The sequence below is a fragment of the Macrosteles quadrilineatus genome, unplaced genomic scaffold (genome assembly GCF_028750875.1).
Source record: "Macrosteles quadrilineatus isolate MER2022 unplaced genomic scaffold, UCM_ALF_1.0 Scaffold_8__2_contigs__length_117827958, whole genome shotgun sequence".
Taxonomy (NCBI): domain Eukaryota; kingdom Metazoa; phylum Arthropoda; class Insecta; order Hemiptera; family Cicadellidae; genus Macrosteles; species Macrosteles quadrilineatus.
In genome coordinates, this window is record NW_026542601.1 from 23,239,535 (window position 1) to 23,264,221 (window position 24,687).

The window sequence follows — 24,687 nt, forward strand, 5'->3', positions numbered from 1 at the left end:
TTGACAATATTATTTCACAAACTATTGGTATTAGAGAATTTTTGTAAACACAAAAGTTAAAGAACGTCTAAAGATGCATCTTTTTATATTACAAGGTTTGCTCTATCTCTAATGGTTATTGAGATAAATAATAAAAGTTAGTATTAAATAAAAAATTCCCATGTTATTCTTATGGAAGAAAATAAATTTGTTGCAGTTTGCTTATTTATGGATATATTTTTATCAAACTTGGCAAATTTATTTATTTTATACTAAGCTATTAATATTTAACATAAATATACACTTTAGTACCCTCCCTATAGCAGTAAACCTATTACTCGTTAAATTTAAAGTTATTTAAATAGGGAATCTATCTTACATTTTTAGGATATAGTTTTAGCAAATGGATATTCATTTTTCAATCATATTAACAATGTTAATCATTTTTCTTATTGGTATTACGATTTAAAGCCCACTTACTTTTTTGTCACTATCATGTAACTACTAAAAACTTAAGTGGTACCTACGTTATTACTCCCGGTATATTTTTTGTCGGTAAATATTAGGAAATTGAACCTTAAAATCCGGACTAAATTGAAATTTTGCACAGTTAAGTACAGTGAGACTAGTTGAAAATACCGGCTGTGCCTCAGCCACATTAAGTCCGGATTTTAAGGCTGAATTTCCTAATATTAACCGTCAACATAATTATACCGGGAGTAATAAGTAGGCCTACCATGTAAGTAGTTACATAGTAGTGAAAATATAGTGAGTGAGCTTTAAACTTACTAATATTAATAAGGGAAAACTATTGTTAAAAAAAATAAATTTCCATTTGCCGGACTGGATCATTACTAAAATATATCCTAAAAATTTAAGATAGATTCCCTATTTAAATAACTTTAAATTTAACGAGTACTAGGTTTACTGCTATAGGGAGGGTACTAAAGTGTATATTTATGTTAAATATTAATAGCTTATTATATAATAAATAAATTTGCCAAGTTTGATAAAATTATATCCATAAATAAGCAAACTGCAACAATTTTATTTTCCTCCATAAGAATAACATGGGAATTTTTTATTTAATACTAACTTTTATTATTTATCTCAATAAACATTAGATATAGAGCAAACCTTGTAATATAAAAAAGATGTATTTTTAGACGTTCTTTAACTTTTGTATTTACAAAAATTCTCTAATACCAATAGTTTGTGAAATATTGTCAAAAAAGTGAAAACTGGCCGCCATTTTCCAAGATGGCGGCTGAAGCACAGCAGGGATTTATGGGGACTTTTGAAATTTTATTTATTTAGGCTTACTAAACAACTGTGCAAAGTTTCCACTTAGTCCGAATTTGTTAGGTCGAATGGCTTTATTATTCCTAAAATTCTTGGACTATAACACGTACAATGCTGATCAAGAAGTTATTTATTTCTAAAGGTAAGTTTTTCAACTTTCCTTCATGGGGCGTATTTTGGTGACTTCCATCTTATGCTTTTAAATTATATACAATCATATATTAAGTTGTATAATTGGTTTTGCCACCCTTGTGAACATTAAATTCGATATACTGCACCCTATATCTAAATGTGAGTTTTATTTTAGTTTTTCTTCCTTGGAAAATATTTTGGCGGCAATTTTGTGGTGTCAAATGACGTCAAATCACATTTTAAGTTGCATTTTTAGTTTCCACACCCTTCAAAACATTAAAAACGATATACTACACCCTATATATAGCTAAAATATTTTTATCTGTTTTTTTTTCACGGAGCAATTATTATTTTAATTTAAATACCATAATTCAGTTACTTCCCCAAGTCAGATTTTGGTAGACTTTTTTTTGTGTTGTGTGGAGGTATAAAACTAATGAAATCCGTTGAAAAACCTTTTGAATTAATTTTGTTGAACCTCCACTACTCAATGACTGGACTATGAGCCTAATGATTAGATTGACCAACGAAGAACGAACGGGCAACGCTCAATCGTCTGCGGGCCTGCGGCTTGCGGCAATAATAATTTTAATAATTAATTAACTGTCAATAGTGTCAATGTCATGTGATGAGGAGATGTCAGCTGTCGCTGTAACTGTCACGGACAGGAGGCAGGAGGGACTGGTTAGTCATATGACCACTGAGCTATAATCTATTTATCTCAATTATTCTCAATGCATAATGACCATTGACTCATCAGTCATCAGAGTGATGTTACCGTGATTTAAAAATATCGGTGACTTCGTTCCAGTGACAGAGAAATATCGGTGACAGCTTTGACCGCACTGGTTTGTCACTGCTGGGGCCTGTCGGCCTGTGGCGATATGTACTCTTTACTTGACGATTTAGAATCAGCTGTTTGTCACTGAATTTTAAATCTTTTGGTCAATTGTTGTAGGTACCAGTACCACAGTTTCTGTGCCAGTACCTTTGGGCTTTTTAAAGGAATATCTACTTGTTTGTCCAAAATAATGTCTTCTCATAAATAAAAACACCACAATTTATGTAAATGCAGAAACATACATTCTCAAAACTCTTAATTTTATTTCTACCTTATGTTGTTATTATTATTGTCTTTAAACAGAAGTCCGACATGCCACACCTCGTCAAACTCACTCACTCTTTGTACCTTCTAAAATCATATCTGACCAATCGATCTTTTCAAATAAAATTCGAAAATTCGTTATCTGATCTGAAGCCGACAAAGTCTGGAGTACCTCAGGGGAGTGTTCTTGGTCCCTTGCTATATTTGATATATACAGCAGACATCCCTATGGTCCCCAACGTCACAGTTGCTACGTTTGCTGATGACACCGCACTGTTGTCGAGTCATGTGGACCCTCAAGTCGCTTACATAAATCTACAAGCTGCCTTGACTGAACTCCAGTATTGGCTTAAAAAGTGGAGGATATAAGTCAACGAAAACAAGTCCAAACATATTGTTTTTACTCTGAGAACAGGGTATAATCCTCCAGTAACCATTAATAATGTGGCCTTAACGGAGGCATACAGTGTAAAATATTTAGGTCTAACTCTTGACAAAAAATTAAATTGGAAATCTCATATCTGGTACAAGAGACAGCAAATGGAATTAAAACTTCGTAAACTCAATTGGCTACTAGGTACAAATTCAAAACTATCATTGGCTAACAAAATTTTACTGTATAAAGTTATGATCAAACCAATTTGGACATACGGAATTCAACTTTGGGGGACCTCGAGCAAATCCAACATCGAAATTCTTGAACGATTTCAGGCTAAGGCACTGAGAAGAATTATTGGCGCACCCTGGTTCGTATCCAACACTACAATTAGGAATGACTTCAAAATTAAATCAGTGAAAGAAGAAATTACAGACCTTAGCAAAAATTATCAAGAAAAATTAGAATATCATCGAACAGTCTTGCTGTTAATCTGCTGGACAATAGTCAGTGCATTACCAGGTTAAAAAGTGTTGTGCATGTGCTGGACCTAAGCTACAGATTTCTGTAAATGTTTTTAAAAATGACTAATCCAATTTTTGGCAAGACTTGTTGATGAACAGGTGCTTGCTTCCTGACATTGTTTGATATATGTTTTACTTATTGTTCTCATATTTGAAGTTTGAACAGATTGTAAAATAAATTCTGATAAAAAAAAAAAAATTATTATTGTCACTGTTAAGTTTTGAAAATAAATAATGAAAACATTTATTTTATGGAGACCAGTATGGTCCTTTCGAGAAAAAATTAATTTTAAATTTACTAATTTACTAGCCTATGCTTTACAACGTTTTTTTAACAGATTGCACAGTCAAATATATTTTAAATGTTTTCTTAAAGACAATCTCTGCTATTTGATGGCGAAAAATAGTTTTTAGAGCATTTTATATCTATTTGTTTGTTAGGAGGCCTTTTGAAACTGACTTGCTCTGCCGAAGAAAATGCCTGCAGGCACCCGTGATCTACTCTGTCATCTCAAACATTGTTATATGTTTAAATAGATTTTAACATGTTATAACTTGCTATTTTTTGTTTTTACAAGTTTTATATTGTACACCTGGCTAGGCTGATGAGCACATTCAACCCTGCAGGATGCACAAGTACCTATGAGGTTGATTAGAGTAAAACAAGGTTTAAGTATGGAATCTCCTTGAGGTCCCAACTCAAAAACCCTCCTCATATACTTGATCCCCATAAATAAAACAGGAGGGTCAGTTTGTTCGCCAGAAAGGAAGAAAGATAGAAAAAAGTATATTCCATACAAAGTGTTTGTGAAAATTTATTGCTCTACAACATTTGTAAATATACATCTTATACACAGTTGATGTACTTAAATAAAAAACGTGACATGGAATGTCCTCATTGGTTGGGCGTTCCTTGAACCAATGATCACTCTACAGTCTACAGAACAGAAGAAGGAAATGAAACTTTCTCTATAACAGAATTGTGTAGTGAATTTATGAGGTTCTTTTGAAACAGGGACTATGCATTATTCAATGTGTAATAGTAGTTTTAATCACAAGGAGCGAAAGTGGCTCTCTTTGGTACACAATCGTGTTTTGAAAATACTTAAGTACAAAAAAACTTTCCTTTGTGATGAACAACTATTCATCATACAGTGGAAATACCTAACCATTACAAAATTAGTGGTTATACAAAGTCATGATCAATGTTTTTAAATTTATGTTATTTACAAACGTAACTTTAAATAGGTATTGTGTGATTAGCAGCGTTTCCACATAATGCACTGATCAAATTTTGTGGTTAGCAAACCGCAAAATTTACCATATGGTTTTTCTGTTCCCTATTTGAAGTTACACAAAACCGACGAATTTGCACCTAAAAACAGCTGCTTTCCGGACAGTGTGATGAATAGTTGCCTAATATTTTGCCTGCTGCCACGAATACTAGACTGCTGCTAAAGCAAACTTTACGTTTCTTTCAGAGAACAAGTACTACCTACTGCAGAATAGGTACTTCTGTAATAATGTTCAGTTACTTTTTAAACCTTAAATTTCTTACTAGAATACTGTTAAAACTACTTATCATATAATACTTTGAGCCACAATATTTTAATTTAGGGTGGGATTTATAAATTCAAAAACATTATATATTTCCAGTTAGAGGACAGATGTGAAATACTGTATCTATAATTATCTCAAATACATAATATTCAGTAAAACTGTAATCTGCTTATACTGTCTGTTTGATAAATTTCCAAGTATGGCTGACTGAAACACCTTTATTTCCGTTTTTTTTTTCTGTTTTATCACCATGGCCCTCTGCAATTGCTCATAGTTGTGAGGGTGTATTATGTGCTATCAAGTAAGGTAGTTCCTGTGAAAAATTGTGAAGCAAAAATGTTCCAAAAAATGCTCTGACGGTGAAACACAGAAACACATCTCGTTAGAAAGGATACAAGAGACAAACAAAGCCACATTGAATCACGTAGTTGACGGTCATACATGTATTTGAGATATAGCTTAGCCTAGAAAATAAACTATGAGAAGATAAGATGTTAGTGGACATTTTCACTTTATTCAACAAATCCTGGATACCTCAGCAAAATAAAATTGTAAAACATTTCAAACGGCTCCACTAACAGTCAAACATAACATCATTAAAAGTGCATCAAACTTACAGCTAGAATACATTTTGAGCAATATTTATAAACAATAACAACACAAGTATAAAATACAGAGATAACTAATAACAAAAACAGTATGATAAAAGAACTATCAAAGTAACAACAGTGGCATATTTAAGAGGAGAGGGCCTCTAGATTTATTTATCTATGGAAACAAGGTGATTACTAACACATTAATCATCTTAAGCTCAGTGGGGTTAGGAATAAGACAATGAAGTGCATTAATATGTCTATTAGAGCTATTTTCTTAATGGTACACTCTTTGCACAAGCCCTAACACATTTTATGGATAATTAAATGAACACCAAGAGATCACGTTAACCCTCACCGGTTTTGTCTAAGTGAATTACTATAAAAAACATTTTCACCTATCCATTGAGTAATTGGTATTTACCAAAACTGTAAAACCTCACTAAATCGACACCCGTTAACTCGACAGTCTGGTTCTCAACAGTCAACAGCTGACAGGACGCTCTTAAAAAAACAATGTTTACAGAGCACTTAGTTTTAATTGTTGAATATTCAAAATCTATTTGAATACTGTTTACTCAGTAAATGTAAAAAACTCATGTAGCCTGAGTAATAAATGTATATTTAAAATTAAGTCTGCTATGTATTCATTTATTAAAAATATTAATGTAGCCTAATTTAACTTGATGTAATGTTTTACCGTATCATAGACAAAATAATTAAACATAGACAGACAGCAGTGCTGCGGTTAGCATATATTACACCGCTAGGAGTGCAGTGTAGTTTCGGGACACACCGCTGCAGCGTCAATTGCTAGCGAGCGTTACCATGACAAGTTGGTATTTGGAGCCAGGGTTGCAAACTTCTGGAGGATTCCCGGAATCCGGGGAGTAGGAGTTTGTTTCGTTATTTTTCTGTGTTTTAAACATTTCCCGGAGTTTTTGAAAAATATGGGGGTTTTCCGTTAAAATTACAGGATTTCAGAATTTTGTACTTTACCCACATTGAAAAGTGGGTCTGATATGTTAGTACCATTTCGTTTGCAAGGGGGGTAGTGCTGGTGGCAGACGGTGAATCGATGATGGCAGCGAATGGACGAACACTGAGCACGCTCTAGCGGCACATCACAGAACCTTCCTTTTTCAGTTTATATTTAATTCTTTTGTCTATGACTATATTCACAAAAAACATGTTCCAAACAAGCATACACATTTTTTTCCCTCATACTGCAGCAAAACAGCCCTTTGAATGCATGAATTGCGGATCTATAATAGCATTTTAATTTTTACTCCAAGCTTTTTTTTGCCCCTAGGGAGTAAAAATCAGCTGATTCAACTCAGTTGTAAATTTAGATTGTAAACAATCGCATTTATCAAAGGTATGTATCGATCGTTTAATCGATTGTAGCTTATTGTTGCCTTATGTAAATAGTTTGACATAACAAAAGTATAAAGTACTCGCACAATCGTAATAGACAAAACGATGGGATCACTTACTAAACAGCTGCTTGTTTCCATTAGCAAATTAAATTGAAAACAAGTTAGAAGCTGTTTCAAGAGGTTATCTTTAAATGAAAACTGTTTTAGTTTTGTAACATTGTTTGTTCAAATAATGGTGCAATATGACGAAACATCATACAGGCAAAAAGTGACTTTGAGCTCAGGTCGAAAAGAGTCACTTCACGCCTTAGTGATGATATAAACTATTAATTAACAAGGGTAAATGTGTTGTTCTTTAATTAATTAATGTTTTCAATTTTTTTGAATAAACTAAGGCAAACTTGTATATGGTAACAGTGTACAAAAAACAAACATATAAACTAATAACGCTTTAACAAAAATCCTAAATTATAACACCCAATAAGGCGACTTATAACAAAAATCCTTAAAACTAAGATGGTATAAAAATATGTATAACAACCTGTAAAACCTTGGTAGTAATAGCTTGTTAGGCTATGTTAAACGACAAACAATTGTTGATTGTCTCTGGTATTGAGTTCTTGTACAGTTACTGATAAGTACTTATAGGTATTTTTTTAACTTCTTATTGGCGATTGTAGATTTGGTTATTTTTCATGGGTCAATTTTCTTAGAACCCTTTGAGCCCCTGGTATTACTGATTGATTTATTATTTACATACATTTTAGTGAATTTCCCATATAGGGAATAATCTATTACCGTAGGTTTCATGATAAGACCTGGACTTGATACTACCAGTCTTTGCCTCTACCCAAGACTGACTTGATACTACCAGACTTGATAGTAGACTTGGGACTGATTTAATTTTTTGTTTTGATGTCCACAGAGGTCAAAAACACCATTCGTTCAAATTCATATACAGTCTAACCTTGATATAACGAACCTCAATATAACGAATTCCTTGATATAACGAAATTTTTTTAATCCCCTAGAACTCTCCATAAGAGACTATGTATATTTTACCTCTACATAACGAACAAAACATAACAACGACCTTGATTTAACGAATTTTTCGTGATTTCGGCTAAAATAAGACCTCTCAATATAACGAATTTATCATTGTCAGAACCTCTACATTGTGAATTTAACCTCTGCATAACGAATTGTCTACGTCTTTCCCTTGATATAACGAATCCCCCACCCCAGTATTGTTTTTGGAAAATCTGTTTCTTTATCAAATTAAATGGAAAGGTGACGTCATCGCTTGCGCTAACATTCGTCTGCTCCGTTTTACACATCTCTCTGTCTGCTGTCACTGCGCACGCAATGTTGCAACTGAGAACTGATTTCATTCCCTGAGGACTGATGAGTGATGACGACATTTTCTGTAGTAAGCTGTGATTGGGTGAGAAGTAAATATGGTGAATTGTACAATTTTTGAATAAAGAGAAATTTAAGAAAGAATATAAAAACAAAAGCAAAGAGAAAGAATAGCAACATCGTTATTTTAACATTCCTTAATTTACGAGTGTTTTTATTATCTTTAAGTTGGCTATGAATATGAACTTTTATAATGACTTATCTAATAATTTATTGTTTTCAATACGATTTGTTTCAACTAGCAACACCAATGCTATAGTTAATGATTATTATTGAGATTCCTCTGATGTGATAAATCAGTACTGTACTGTAAGTAGCCTATCGGCCTATCACGGAGTCGTCAGTAGCTTACAAAACTTTCTACTGTTTTGTTTTGTTTTTTACATGGTTTATGACTATGCAATGTAGTGTTTGGCTAGGTTTTAGGAGGGTTAGAACAAGCTGTGATTTTAAACTTACAGTTTTAACCTGTACCAAGGTCAATGCCATTGTCATGATTGCGCAATATTCAAGATCCCTCACCTTTATTATGCCGGATAATTTAGGTTCTACCATTGACTATTGGATACTGTACTGTTCTACTGTACAATGAACACTGTACTGTAAAGTATTGTAGCCTATGCTACTTTAATTGTGTTTTATTGAGGTCAAATCCCGGCCTATATTGACCGACGCTGGTTCTGAACCTTGACTTAGCGAAATTCCTGCAAACCTAACCTCTATATAACGAACCTCATTTTAACGAAATCCTTCATATAACGAATATTCAGTTCGGTCCCTTCAGATTCGTTATACTGAGGTTGGACTGTACATATATTCAGTTAGCACTATAACTCGAGCAAAAATCATCGGATTTTAATGAAATTTGGTACAAACATATAATTCTACGTTCATTCTAACAAGTTCGCAAACCGGAGATCGGACATTTTTCACCCACTTCCGTTGAGTTTTGTTTGCATAAATAGTTGTAAGTCAAAATTGTTTGATGTTATTAACTCTTTGATATTGATGTTGTTGGCTTTTGGGACTTAAAGGGATTATCATTTACTTGTTAAGTTTTGATTGCATAAATAGTTGTAAGCCAAAATTGTGTGATGTTATTACCACCTTGATACTGGCGTTTGGGGCTTAAAGGGATGATCATTTACTTGTTAAGTCTTATTCAATACAATCATGATAATGCTAATAATCAACATCAGCTACACTTTGTGATGTTTTTACTTTGTCTCCTATTTAGGCAAATTTCAATGAGGTGATGAAAATCTTAAATTTAAATTGTTAAATTTAATTTATAAATATTAATTATTGATAACTAACCGAATACAAAAACATCAATTAAATTAAAATGTTATTCAGCTGAAGCTGAGGCATTGCATTAAATGCATTAAACAGCTGGCTAAACTTGATAGCCAACAACTAACTCTGCCCGATGTTGTTATCTCAGTCAGGGCTCCATTAAGTTTGAAGCAAAGCAGTATAAGTTATTGCACATTGAACTGCCATGATAGTAGACCAGGGGAGATTTGACCTCTGGCCAAAAGTCAAGGTTGTCCTCAAATCCCACCTGGTCTACTCATAACAACAAACAATTACATCTACAAATAAGCCGACTACAATAAATACTACAAATCTACTCTAAAATACTGCTGATCTAAAATGTGCAAGGTACATTGCACAGCTTACAATAAGTTTTGACCTGTATAAACTACATGTGTATATCGCTAACAAAAGTCTAAAACTATATAGTGAAAGCATTTAACAGTAAAATTGTACTCAGGTATCACACTGCCTTAAATAATTAATAAATTGCCATTAAAAAGATTGTAAGTATTTGGGACGTCATATTTCCTTAACTCACTCATTAGGTTTCAATTAGGCCATTCTACGTTGTTTTGAAACATCGACCTAGCTGATATTCATAATCTTATATGTAAAAAGTTTGTTCTCTAATAAATTGTTTAACATATTATTTAGTTCCAGTACAGATTGTATTTAACTTGAGACATTACTGATATGTTTAGTGTAAGAGGAAGCGTAATTGTCTAATATGATATCAATGAGTTATTTTTATCACTAGATGAAAAAAAAAAATAGCACTCAAACAATAGCTACATGGTATGTTCTAACTTTTACCTGTTCCCCGAGTGGTTATAGTCGAAGGTATTTGTGAAAATAATAACTAAAGAAACATTTTGTGTGTACAATCATTATTTTATATAAATTGGAAATGCCTGTCATTTTGTACTGGGTTAGGATATATAGACCATTCCCTATTTGTTGAATACTTTAAAAGTAAGGAGTCACTCAAAGTGGGTACATTTATAAATTTGGGGCTGCCTCCAAAATGCCCCATTTTTTGCTAAAATAACCCTTACGCTAAGTTAAAGTTTATAAATTAAGTAATGTTAATATTGCCTATACAAAAAATATTAAGGAATCCTCAGACTTTTTATTAACCCTACAGTTTCTGAAAACCACTACAAAACAAATATTGGAAGTTAAATATCTTTAAAATATTGCTTTCAGAGTATAAATTGTTTGATTTAAAAATATATATATAAATTTAATATGAAACAAAGAGATAAGATGTAGTACTTAAGGACTTTCTAACTGACATGAGAAAGTTAAATGACTTTATCCTCAATTAACTTCTTTTAAATAAATTATAAAATTATGAGGAAATTAATTTTATTTCAAGGCCAACCAAAGTTGACGCCGGTTAGTTGGTAAAACCTTAGATTGAAGGGACGGTAGAAGTCACGTAGGCGAGCCAAAGCGGCTGCGCGGATGTGAGGGTGGTTCCGCCCTTTCGTCTTTCCTAAGCAGTGAGGTGTGGCTCGCCCCTCCGACTTCATCAAACAAGGAAATCCTTTAGTTGTGTTGAAGTAAAAGTGCTTTTCCGTAACAACTCGTTTCAATCCGAGGAAATCCTGTAATAATAAATTGACAAATAGTAAACTTGAAAAAAATCATATACATGTTTTATTTCACAGCGGTAAACCCTCTATTGTTTGTTACAGGCTAGGGCCTTGTGTCCTAGGATGGTAGAATGACATTACTCAATTTCTGAAATAGTTGGACAATATGGGCACCCTACAATAGGTGTTTTGATACTAACTTGAGGTTAGCTGGTTCTGTTACCTGGACTCGAGCCATCTCTGCTGCTGGGTCTACGATGAGTCTCTCTCCACTGACAAACAACATCTGTGATAGAGGGAAATGTTGACGCCAGCGCTCCAAGTGACGAGCATACACACCAATCCTTACAGGTCCCCACCTAGGGTGAAAAAGAAGAATAATACAGGGTCAAGCTACTTCGGTTGGAAAACAAATTCGAACAACTTGTTTGATGGGATGAAAATCCGATTATAAAAGACTATATAATGCAAAAGTGTTGTATGTATTTATAAACTAATAAGAACAACTACGGTTAGTTTTCTTAAGGGAAAGGCTCGTGGTCAGGATTTTGGTTTGTAGAATAAAGGGATAGCAGCTAGCTTATCTAAGAAAAAGTCCAGGTAGGTGGTAGAACAAAAGATGACACAGAAAATACACAATATTTCGTCTCCTGAGAGACTTTGTCAATAATTGTATACTAAATGATAAGTGTCACTCTCCTTCAATGCTCCAGATGAAAATCCTAAGACAACCAAATTATTGCCTGATGGTCAGAACACTACTTAAGTTTAGGTCCTTTTCTTGGGTAAGAAAAGTAGAGGTAGGTAGACAAACAATATCTTTGAACTAACCTTGTGTCTACACTCCCCCAGACGCTTCCATTCACAAAAGCAAGTTCTTCAAACTTTTTCATGGGTGATCCAGTTTTTTTGCTGAAAACATTCTGATATCAGTAAAACCGATGCAAAACGCCAATTTCAAAAGAACCAGCAGATTAGGTTTTTTATAACCATAAATCTTGTTGTGCTCTCCTTAAATTATTATAAAATTATCAATTTTCAAATTACATTTAAACCCCACTACTTGTGCTATAATTGTGAAAGGTTAATAAATATTAAAATTAAATTATGAATAGCTGTGAGGCACCAACCTATCTATATGAAATTTGCTGAACTCATAATCAATTATTTCAGTTGGAAGTTGACTTGTCATTTTAAAAATTGCTATAGTGTAGGAGGGTTGTCTGTAAACTAAGTCTCTAAGAATCTGAGATCAACCTTGTGTCCCTTACTTAAAGCATTGTGAAAGAAAATTTATGCCTGCCACGTAAAATGTGCAGGTGTAAAAATTTGCACAATGGGTAGAGAGACTTTGGAGATGGTCCAAAGCATCATATTTCCCATTATGTAGGCGGACTGCTGTCATAACAGGAATTAAAGTTAGGGTAATTTTGCATGTGAATCATGATGGGACTGAAAGCATATGAGAAACGTCTCTATAAGACTCTGAAGGACTACAGTTAACCCTGGAAGTCTGACACACGCTGATCAGAAAACAAGGTTTCTTTGAATTCTCAGCTATCTGCAAATTCTCTAAGCCACCCATGCACATTGTTTATGTCAAAACCCTTTTCTACATACAAATTTGTCAACTGGTAAAAATAATCCAGAGAGATTGACACATTTCCTACAGAAACTTAATTGCATCACAAAAAGTTGAGCATCCGACCCATTCGCCTATTGGGTCTGATGATGATTGGAGTGTCCAATCGAAATTGATCACCACTTTTCATGTTTTATGTATATTTACCGCCTTGTGAGTAACAGTATAAGCGTAAATATATGTTTTTAGTGTTATAAGACGTTTCTTTTATTTACTTTCCGTAAAAGTCACGTAAAATTCTTGAATTTCCCGGTTCTCAGGTTAGCTCGGCACTCGGGTTAGTATTTCAGAACACATAGATCTATTTCAAATTTGAATACAGCAAGCTATTTTCCCAGGAGGTGGTTTGGATTAGCTAGAAGTTCAGACTAAGGGGGTTCGGATAGGTGGGACTCTGGTGTGGATAGATAGATTATTACTGTTGTACCTGATTGCTTGTGTGTAATCAGAGATGGCCCGTGTCACAGGGTCTCTGACTACGACCAGCAGTTTGGTGTTTGGATCCATATGCTTGACCCGAGCAGGGGCGTCCCGGGTCACAAAGTAGCTGGGTGTCTTCTCCATGGTAACCTGACCTTCCAATGTTGGTGGCATGTGTCTCCTACAAAACGGAATATAACATTAGTTACACAAAACTCACCTTTTCTAGTAGGAATCAATTTTAGTTAAAGTATTGTTAATAAAAATAATATCAAATGTTTAACACAATTTACATAATACAACTTGGCAATTTAATTTTTAAATGGCCATGATTGCTATTGTGGGCTGTGAAGAAGAGTTGATTCTACACAACAAAACTTAAACAACAGGCAAACTCTAACAGGCAGTTAAATTAATGGAAAAAACACCACCTTGGGAACCCAAGTTTATGCTTAAAAATTGATTCCAATCATTCAACATAAGCTCAAAAATTCCTCATTTGTAAAACTATCAAAGCACTTAATCATTTTAACTAGAACCCATTCCCTGTGACTGATAGTTTACTGCAAAAATCACACATGAATCATATTTTCAACAGAGACTCACCTGTACCAGCTGAACCCTTTGCTATAGTGTCTGTCGAAGAAATGCACTTCTGAGCCAGCTGCCCTCACATCAGGATGAAGCCGAACAAACTCCAACAACGCTCTCGTCCCACTTTTTTTTACTCCTATGATTAATGCTTGCGGAAGTCTGCGGATGGCCTTGAGCGACTGTTGATGCAAGAACCTATACTTGGGAGACACGTTCTCTTCCTGTGTATCACAACTTCCATTTAGCAAAGTTTGTTGGTGAAGGCTTAGATGGACAATTTGTGCTGAGACATTGTACAATTACTCATAGTAACCTCAAGATAATCCACAGTGCTTTAACAACCATTACCTACTTCAAAATACAACAGAAACAGAGCTTTTGTGGTTTGTCGGACAGAGCTTTTGAGTACTGCTGAAAATTAATGGTCCTATATAATTACAAGTTTTATTTTAGAGTGAAAAAATAAAATTTAAAAAGTTATACAGACATTGCAAAATGAATGGGATAATGACTACACAAAGTGGAATGTGAACAGCAAAAGTAGATAGTGGTAAAAGTAGTCTACTCCACTCTCCCAGATGGTGCTAAATTAACATAATCTTTAGCGGACAGATTGCCATATTTGTGGTCTTAAAACTATGTCAGCAGTCACCCTGACTATTGCTAACAATTACTATTGGTAAGCAATAATTTTTTTCCCATTCCATCACGATACTTAAAGGGGAGTTAAATATTGATAAAATAGTACTGTAATATAATTACCTGCATCACATCACCTTGTAGTCCAGACCAACTCACCAGAGGTACCAACCTTACAACCGTTTGAGATCGAGGTGGGGGTAAGTGTTTACTTGCTTGTCTTTCGGTAAGACTGTCCTGGCCCTTAAACAAAATTAATATTCAGATTAGTTATATTATATTAAACAAAATTGTGGGCTAAAGGGCTAGAGACATTTAAACTTTTTCATACACAATGTAATGTGGTGGTAAAAAGTTTGAAAACTATGCTTTCAAATCCACATACACTATCAGGACAGATGTAAAGATTAACCTTCTTAACCGATTTTGACCATTCACGTTTCATCAGAAAGAGCGTGTCATATAGATTTCCCAACTGACCTTAAATTTTTAGGAAGTTGTGAGCTATCATCACACAAAATTTCAGACCAATCCGACCAGTATTTTTTGCGTTTACTTGTTACAAACATCCATACATCCAAAATTTCTCACTTATAACATTAGAAGGATTTACTGATTTAGTTGAAATTTAATATATACTATTTGAATTTGGGTTTGCGTAAGTACATATTGAGAAAGCCTGGACAATTTGTTATAATTCACCAAATAATAAAAATAAATTGACACAGTACTGTATTTCTGGAGCAACTGTAGAAACATAGACAATTCATAGAACCCCACCAAGTAGAAGAAGTAAAGATGATATTCTTTTTAAGGATTTTTTATCGTTATTAGCCTAATAATGACGATCGCCTACAAGATGAAGATTCCTACAAACGATGAACGAGGATGTTAGCCGAAGTGCTACCATTTTTAGTAGGAAACACGGAATAACTTTGTGATAATTGCAGAGGACACCTCTCTAAGGCTAAATAAAACTGGTACCACGGCAAGGACATTAAATACCATACATATTTTTTCATAAAAGTCAAATGATTTTAGAAGAATATGACTACAGTACATCCAAGAAACTTTTACTGTAACTTACATTGAAGGATTCAGTTAAGTGGGGGGAAAAACCATTTGAAAAACATCAGACCTTTAAATTCTGCATTTTCTCAGGTTAATATAATTTATGTTATTACAGCAACTAACCAAAAGAATGCCAATTGAAGCAAATAAAATTCAGACAGACCGGGTTATGCAAGAAATCCAGGTATTTCTTAAGTAATGTGAACAAATTGTATCGCTATTTATAAAAAATTACAGAAATTTGTAAGAATACTGGGGACAATGGTGGTACCATGCAGGCTGCATTATCAATGACGAATATAATCATGGACATATACATTATGGACGTATAATGTACTAAAATGCGGCTATGAGTGGGACTAATTTGTAGAAAACTCTATTAAACAAGATCAGCTTTTGAAAAATGATATTTAAAAGAAATGTTGATTATATGGAACTGGTATGGACATCGTGAGCACTTCCATTAGTTACAATCTTTAAGTTGACACTTTTAAACTCATCGGAAATTATGACTGTTATTTGTTTTTAAATAACGCCTGTAATACTTTGAAATTGCTCAAATTTGAGCAGCATGTACACTAGTTATTCAGTTAATGTTATTCCAAAAACTTGCCGCTTCTATAAATACGGAGCCATTACATTACACTTTGAAATAATGACGTTCTTTGATGAAGGAAAACAACGCGCTGAGATCAGATTGGAGGCAGAAAACCGGTTGTATAAATATAACACTCTGTCAACCAGGTGACAGGGCGGTCGGGAACGGGTCATGTAAACCGGGCTTATGTTAGATGAGAGGTAAAAAAAAGTGTTGAAGACTGTAGGCCTACATTTATCCTTACCCCCCCCCCCTGTATTAAGAAGTGACCTATGATTACTCACCTCTTTAAGAAGCCTGTGTAAATTGGTGATGACACAGTAGTTGACAACGTACATGACATACAAGAGGAAGACAAGTACAAGGAGCAGGGACGCCAAAAACATCCTTTTGTTGACTCCATGACGCAGCATCTCCTCACATCCTAGATTTTAAAAATTAACTAAAATTAAATTGCCCTGATTTACGATTAAATTGGAGTAGGGAATATAATTTGAGCTCAGCAGGAGAATATAATTTATAGTTGGATGATAAATTCATAAATTCCACTTTAAAATTTGAAATATAAACTTGCATCAAGATGGGTTTTAAAGCTTAAAACTAACTCTGGCCAGTATAAAGACGCAAAAAAAAAGAAACAATACTACAAAGGAGCGCTTTTCTTCATTTACTACCTTAAAAACTACAAAAATAATCAACCAAAGGACAAAGAAGGAATTTTGCAGCCTGTAACAACGAGGAAATTTCTTCAATGAAAATGGCTACGGTATATTTAACAAATAAAATTGAAAAAATACCATACTACAAGCCTTACGTAACTTGGTTTTCTTTCAGCAAAGAGATTGGCAACCTCTTCAACCAGTCCATATGGGTCTCAGCAATGTTTGTAAAATGTATCAAACAAAGTATAGGCCCCTATTATATTATTCTTTTTAGAAAAAGCCCAGAGCCTCTCTAAAACAGCCTATTCATATATTTTGGACAGACTCGGAAGGATAGAAATGGGCCTATAATTATCACATTTTGTATGGTCACCCTTTTGAGAATTGGCCTTACAACTGCAAGTCTTAGCGTATTGGGAAATTGTCCGTGCAGAAAAGAGTGGTTTATGAGATGGGTTAGTTGACTGACGATGAAGTCTAAAGACTCTCTTAAAATCATTGACGGTATTTCATCAGCTCCTGAGCTTATCTTGTTTTTCAACTGAGGAATCATTTGTTTTATTTTGGATTCTACTGTTGGGAATAAGAAAAATGAGGCCTATCAATTCTTTTGGATACTAGGGCCTACTTTGGATTTGGCACTTCTTATCATTCTGCGATATTTAGATTTAAGTTGATGAAAATGGTGTCTTAAGACGTGAGAGGAATCGAGGTCCTTTGTTTCTTTGTAACAAAAGAGTACCTCTCCCTTCATTGCAAGTATATCTTTACTAGCATGGAATTTAAATACTTCCGATGCAAGTATATCTTTACTAGCATGGAATTTAAATACTTCCGATCCTTTGTTTTACAGGAATATTTTTTTTTGGGAAAGCAATGTCAAACAAGTACTTGAACTGGTTTTATGTAATATTTTTTCAAATTATTTGTCAACATCATCAGTCTCCATCATGTCTGTCGAAGTTTCTTGTCCTAAAAGGCATTTGAAAACCCTCTTGTTAGATTCGTTAAATGATCTGGCAAATCGTGTTATTTTGAGGGGGCGGTCAGATGAGATAGATAAGAACAGCCTGAGCATGGTGGTCTGACAAAGCCAAAACAATAACAGAGCTCTCAAATGACAAAGCTCTTATGCAATGGAATGTAATTAGGCCTAGATGCTGAGTAAGATGCACGACTGTCAAGTGAAAAATGATCATTTTGCAAATACAACCATCATTTTGATGAGATACGGTAGTCTAATAGTAAAAACCTACTGAGTACTTAGCCCCCCTGCCAAAACGATAGAACACCCTACTAAGTCCTTAGCTGCCTTATTGAAACCATATATTATACCCTACTGAGTCCTTAGCTCCTCTGCTGAAACGAAAAAACAGCCAATTGAGTCCTTAACTGTCCTGCCAAAAAAAATAGACCACACTACTGAGTCCTTAGCCGCCCTTCCGAAATCGTAAAATAAAATACCCTACTTACTAAGTCCTTGCGGCTCAACCAAAATGCTGAAACACCCTACTGAGTCTGATCTAAGACTAATACTTTAGTGTGTTGTTACACCATTAACTTAGATGTGTCATATAGGATTGCTATTGTCGGTTTTTACACACAATTTCTTTCTATAAACTTACTCTCTAGAAGACAGTGACAAAGAGTTTTACTAGGGGCTACACTGCAAATTGTAAAACTACACCACTGTCTGCCAACACCAAAAGGCAATGCTTAGGAAATAATTAAAAACATAGGAAATGACTGGGACGGGTGGCGTCGTCCTGTAATCCAGCTACTATGAGGTCACGAATTGTGGATATTTATAGGCATGCACTGTGGATGCGATACTCCCTGGTGTGGATTAACGTCCGCACTAGTGAGTACTACGACTACCCGCAGTGCTATCCTGATAATTAGACCAATTTGTATATACCAAGGCAAAAATTGTGGTTCGGATTCCACTATAAACTGTAGGTCCCTTAGTTGCCATTAGCTGTATGGGCTATTAATTAACAGCTGTGTCTAAGGAATGTCGGCCTTAGTCACTAACAAGACTACAAGATTGCGCCACTCATCCTACACTCATCTTCATTCATACTTGGCTTAAAATACCTAAACTATGTATGGTCGCCATTTCATAAAAAAGTATTACCGTAAGTATTAAAAGTGATGATAGTGTCTATACATGTTAAAAGCCTGAAGTAAGTAGGGCCTAAGTTAATAACAGTTTTAATTTTTAAATCCTATAGGCCTAGTCAATTTTTAACTTTAACAAATAGGCCTAGCCTATTTAGTTACACTCAGATAAATCATCACTAAATTTTCAGTAAAAAAATCGCTCTAGAAGCCTGTGTTGCATTTTAGAGAGCCTATCTTACTGATAGTCTTGTATGCTACTGGGTGTTAAGATAAAAAGGTAAAAATAATAACATAGGTACCATAAACTTACAAAACCACATTTGTATTGTTGTTTTTCTTTACCTTTTTATATAATGTCGGAGGGATTCATTATAAGTTGTCTAGTCATTTAATATGCAACGACGACCGATCAACTCAGAACTAGCATGTAGGCCTTTTAGTAAAACCAAAGTAAACTTAACTATATACATAGGGTAGGCCTAATAATAGACTGTTGGTAGCTAGCCTAGTAGTAGCAGTGGTACACACAGCAACAAATGACAAGACAAACCGAAACCAAAACTAACTAAACACTGATAACTGAGAAGGAGAAGGAAGGGTGAAAACAACTGACTGACTGACAGGACATGGCACACAGACGACGGACAAAACAAAACAACTGTCCTGCATTTTTTTCCTGCTAAAAACTGTTTATTACTCGATTAAGTTCTAGCCAATTTGACTGTCATGCAGCTTTACCATTTTGTATTTAGCACGGATATTAGAACAGAAACGATATGAATTTATAATTATAGACACAAGACGTCAGGTCGGATTGCCAAAAGTAAACATATTGTGTATTATTATCTGAAAGGAACTTTAAAAAAGCCGGTTCGTAATTTATGACAACCCATTAAATCATCTTACTAATATTATAAATCTGAAAGTTTGTGGGTATGTTGCTCAATCACGCATAAACTACTGGACGGATTGGGCTGAAATTTGGCATGATGATAGCTCATTCCCGCTTAACATTTAGGCATATTATTATCTCAAAATTCCTTTCGGGCTCCGCCCCAGTGGGTCTGTAGTTCCCCATGTTAACCTTAAGAGTATTCATTTTTAAAGGGAATTAAAGAATTTAGTCAGTTGTTTAAACTTTACAAGTTGGTTCTATTATATGCAATAGCATTAAAAAGTTATAAGGTTTCCCAACAGGGTGGAGCACTATTATTATTTTGTTTGTGCATATATGACAACAGCTAATTTGAACTAAAGCAGCAACAAAAAGCTATGATACACAATAAGAGCTGTCAAATTAGGATTTTTCACAGTTAGGTTTGAGTTTTTAATTTAATGAATCATTTGTGATATTGTGCGAATGTTTGATAATTTATTTTATTCTATTCTTTAGGTGAAATGGTAGAACATTATGACAATAATAGATGTGTTATACTATATCATACCGTAAATTTATGAACCAAATTGTATCAAACTGTGTCCTCCCCCCATTGCAAACGCAAAGCTTGAGTATAACTGCAATAAGCATTTTATAATTATATCCCAACCCCGTACGAAGGACGGGTGCTCTGCTAGTAAATCATAAATCTTTATTGGTCATTAAATAACAGATGTTACAATCACTGAGCTATAATAATATAATCTATATCTCAATGGTTACAATAGACCTCGTTAACAAAAAAAGGTGCCAAAAAGGGCAATAGATTCTAGATAGTATAACATGGAATCTTCACTAAATATAAAAAAGACAACAAGAAAATAAATAGTTAAAAATCATTTTGAAAAACACAGAACTATATACAGAAACAAAAAGTGAGGTACTTAAACAAAGTGTTTGAAAGACTAGGTAACAGTTGACTAGGGACTAAGTAAGAACTAGATAACAATTTTACAGTACATTACAGTACTCTAATAAATACCCCCGCCACAGCAAACCCTCAGACTAAGCAAACTTTAATTTGTAAAAGTATTTCAAAAAAATGTTTCAATGTTTTTTTTCAAAACGACGTGTTTGTAAGAATGAAATAGCCTACAAATAACGATGTTCGCCTAAAGATGATCGCGTTAGGATCAAAACCGGCCGCCTTTCAAGGTTGCAACGATCACCTGACAGCAGGTATTTGCACCAGTACACGCATTTATCAGTAATTCGGAGGATTAACTCAAACAAAATGAATTTCAATTATTCTGATTGGATTTTACTCATTCTATACTCTATATCCATAAAGTACAATAAACCACAAAAGTTTGTTCTCCATTAGATTAAAATGGGAATCTTAAATATACGGTTTTATATATTTTCTCTGTAACCTTTAATTTTACAATGCTAACAGTTTTTTAAACTCTACACGATGGTAGTATTTGAAAATCGGGCTTTTTCATGTTTAAAGAGTAAAAATTGGCACAACCCCATGTTTTGAAAATTTCAAAACCCCATAATATCCCGTTCCAAAGACCCAACCTCAGTGGTTCACGAAGTCATTTAAGTTGTGGTTGCACCTAGACGCGGTACGCACCACGCCCACCTTTAACTTCAAGCCGCGGCCTGGTAGAATCTGCAACGTTGCAAGTAGTATTGTCTAGCGCCAGACGTCCCATAAGATAACATGGCAGATAGGTGACACCAGCTATTAATTCGCCTTAAATGTAAATTTATGAACATAAATTTATTAAAAAATTGAAAATAAAACATATAGAATTGAAAACCAAAACAATATTTAAATTGAAAATATATTTTTGTACATTTGAAGTGATTTGATTCCAAATCATCAGTTTGGGTTTCGACGGGAGCATTCCACAGTTGAACAAGTACATAGATTGGTTAATACAATTAAAGAAGACCTTGAGAAAAAGAACTATTGTACAGCTGTCTTTATCGATGTAAGTCAAGCCTTTGACAAAGTTTGGCACACAGGCCTACTTTATAAACTCAAACTGAATCTTCCTCATACATTTTATATGACAATTAAATCATACCTAACCGATAGATATTTCAGAGTTAAATTTGGAGATAGCATTACAAAATTGTACCCAATTCAAGCTGGCGTTCCCCAAGGAAGTGTTCTCGGACCTGTACTATATACGCTGTTTACAGCCGATCTACCTGAAAATGTGAATACTTCTGTGGCCACTTTTGCTGACGATACAGCTATTTTAGCGTCCCATCCTGATCCAGTGGTAGCTTCACTTAATCTTCAAAATTCCCTAGATGACTTAGAAGAATGGTTGCAAACATGGAAAATAAAAGTGAATGAGAGCAAATCTACTCATGTGACCTTCACTACCAAATTAGGTACTTGTCCTCCTGTAACCTTAAATAATATCCAAATTCCGCAATCCCACGAAGTAAAATACCTCGGCATGACGATTGACAAAAGATTAACATGGAAAAACCGTATCTGGAATAAAAGAATGTACCTAAATTCAAAATTTAAAAATCTTTCCTGGCTCCTAAATAGTAAATCAAAATTGACCATTGCAAACAAATTATTACTATACAAAGTAATCCTGAAGCCAATTTGGACTTATGGAATCCAACTGTGGGGAACATCCAGTATGTCGAACATAAACATCATCCAACGATTTCAGTCAAAAGTTTTAAGGTTCATTCTGCAAGCCCCGTGGTATGTTAATAACAATATCCTTCACAAGGACAGTGGAATTCCTACGGTTGAAGAGGAAATAACCAAATTTAGTGCAAAATATCTAAAGAAACTTGAAAATCACCCTAATCACCTGGCTCTAAACCTCTTGGACAACAGTACCAGTATATACAGGCTAAAAAGGATTCATGTTTTGGATCTAAGCACACGTTTTGTTTGAACAATTTAATTTTCCCTTGTTTATTTACATATTTATTTTTTCATTGAAATATTTTTAAGTTAGCTCTGTCAATGGACAGAGATTAACTAACGTTTTATTAAAAGTTGTTATTGTATTTGCTAAATGTTCTAAAAATGAACAGATTGTAAATAAAATTGTGAAAAAAAAAATTTGAAGTGGAGTCAATATTTTCATAGCACAGTAACCAAGCTGTCGTATTTTTAAAAACATGCAAATACCATATGAGCTGCATCCAAATAATAAAACAACTGTTACAACCCTACTTGCGGCGTTGCCACTTCAAAGGCCGCGGCCTGGAGTTAAAGGTGGCCGAAAACGCACACGTCAATTATTAACCCACCACCTCGACCCACTACTCTTTTGTAGTGGCAGGTTCAATTAGCCTCATATATTTACTTACTTTACTCCTTGGCACTACAACCCTATGTGGGTTTAGTCTCATTAGGCTCCTCAAATCATTTATCTATTTGATTTGATCTTCATATCCTATAACATTTAATTATCTTATATATTGCCCTCAACGTTTTATTATTCTTTTGTGGTAGCGAGTTTCCCTATAGTGAAGTAACTATTTACTCTATAGCATAGACTAAGTATGATTTATCTATGTCTATAGGTACTTTCTTACTTGGCTTGATACTTGTGTCCTTAATCCTTGACCGACAATGTCGGATAGACTGCGTCAGAGGCATATTCATACTATTTACAAATTATTTAAAAACTAATATTTACAAACTTCTTGCAGAAATACACTTAAAAAAATAATTTTTGTTATTTGGCTGTGGCGATTTTATTCCTAACCTGGAGTGCTGTTTTCAGCTAACTTTTAGTGGCACCCCCTTTAATTCCTCTAATGAGTAGAGGGGTCTATTAACCAGATGGCCGTGCAATACTGCCCTGAACTTCACACTGTCCAACTCTCTCACTTTTTTGGCAGCGTATTAAAGATCTTGATAGCTGAGCGAGGGTAGCTTTTGATGGAGTGGCTAAGCCTACACCGTGGCAGATCGAGGTCTTGGGCCTTACGAGGGTTATGGCTATGCTGGTTTTGCCTCATTTCAAAACGGTGAAGGTTATCTTTCAGGAGTAGCAGGCTGCTTAGGACATATTGACATTGCACTGTTAGTATCCCTAACTCCATGAAGAGAGGCCGGCAGTGTTCGTCAATGTCTGAGGATGTTATAATTCTTACAGCCTTCTTCTGTAAGAGGAGAATGTCCTGAGTTAGTGGAGCGTGTCCCTGCCATAGGTGTCATGGCTATGGAAAAGTGCATAATACACATTTAGTAGATAGGTCGTTGAGATGACGTAACGAAGCTTTCTTAAAAGACATAGTACTCTCGAAAGTTTAGTACATACCTTATCTATGTGTGTATTCCAACTTAGCCTGGGGTCCAGCCAAAACCCAAGAAGTTTCGCGGCCTCGTCTTTATGCAGATCAAGCTTCAGGGTGCACAGCAGCGATTGAGTTTTGTCTTCATTCAGTTTGAATTGGTCCATGTTAAACCAGTCTTTGGCCCGTTCCAGTAGGTGGTCAGCCTCCGTCCGAACCTGTCCAATATCCTTCCCTTGTGATATGAGGGTGATCTGCAAATAACATGGTGGATCCATCAAGCCACAGGTCGTTTATCGTCAAGGTAAAGAGGATTGGGCCTAGCACCGAGCCCTGAGGTACTCCGTGTGGGACGTCTCTAATACAAGAGGAAGCACCATTCAGGGAGACAACCTGCTTGCGGTCAGCCAGGTAGCATGACAATGTGTCAAGGACAGCACCTCCAACTCCATACTTTCTATGTTTTGCTATGAG

The 24,687-nt window shown here is 34.8% G+C and overlaps 1 protein-coding gene across 1 annotated transcript; it reads right to left on the reverse strand.

Moving 5' to 3' along the window:
* Window positions 1-9,202: 9,202 nt before the first annotated feature.
* LOC128999230 (heparan sulfate glucosamine 3-O-sulfotransferase 6) lies at window positions 9,203-19,546 on the reverse strand. Its single transcript, XM_054425627.1, has 8 exons — window positions 19,380-19,546; window positions 16,536-16,675; window positions 14,706-14,825; window positions 13,956-14,164; window positions 13,357-13,530; window positions 12,119-12,199; window positions 11,511-11,646; window positions 9,203-11,299 (listed from the first exon to the last, which is right to left on the reverse strand). Exons 2-8 carry the CDS (start codon window positions 16,662-16,664, stop codon window positions 11,063-11,065), a joined length of 1,086 nt encoding a protein of 361 aa, XP_054281602.1. The 5' UTR covers window positions 16,665-16,675; window positions 19,380-19,546; the 3' UTR covers window positions 9,203-11,062.
* Window positions 19,547-24,687: the final 5,141 nt, after the last annotated feature.

Coding starts and splice junctions, on each gene's coding strand:
- LOC128999230 (XM_054425627.1), bottom strand. CDS start 16,664: ATGCTGCGTCATGGAGTCAACAAAAGGATGTTTTTGGCGTCCCTGCTC. Junction 13,531..13,955: donor AAAGGGTTCAGCTGGTACAG/GTGAGTCTCTGT, acceptor TCCGTTTTGTAG/GAGACACATGCCACCAACAT. Junction 11,300..11,510: donor CAGAGATGGCTCGAGTCCAG/GTAACAGAACCA, acceptor TTATTATTACAG/GATTTCCTCGGATTGAAACG.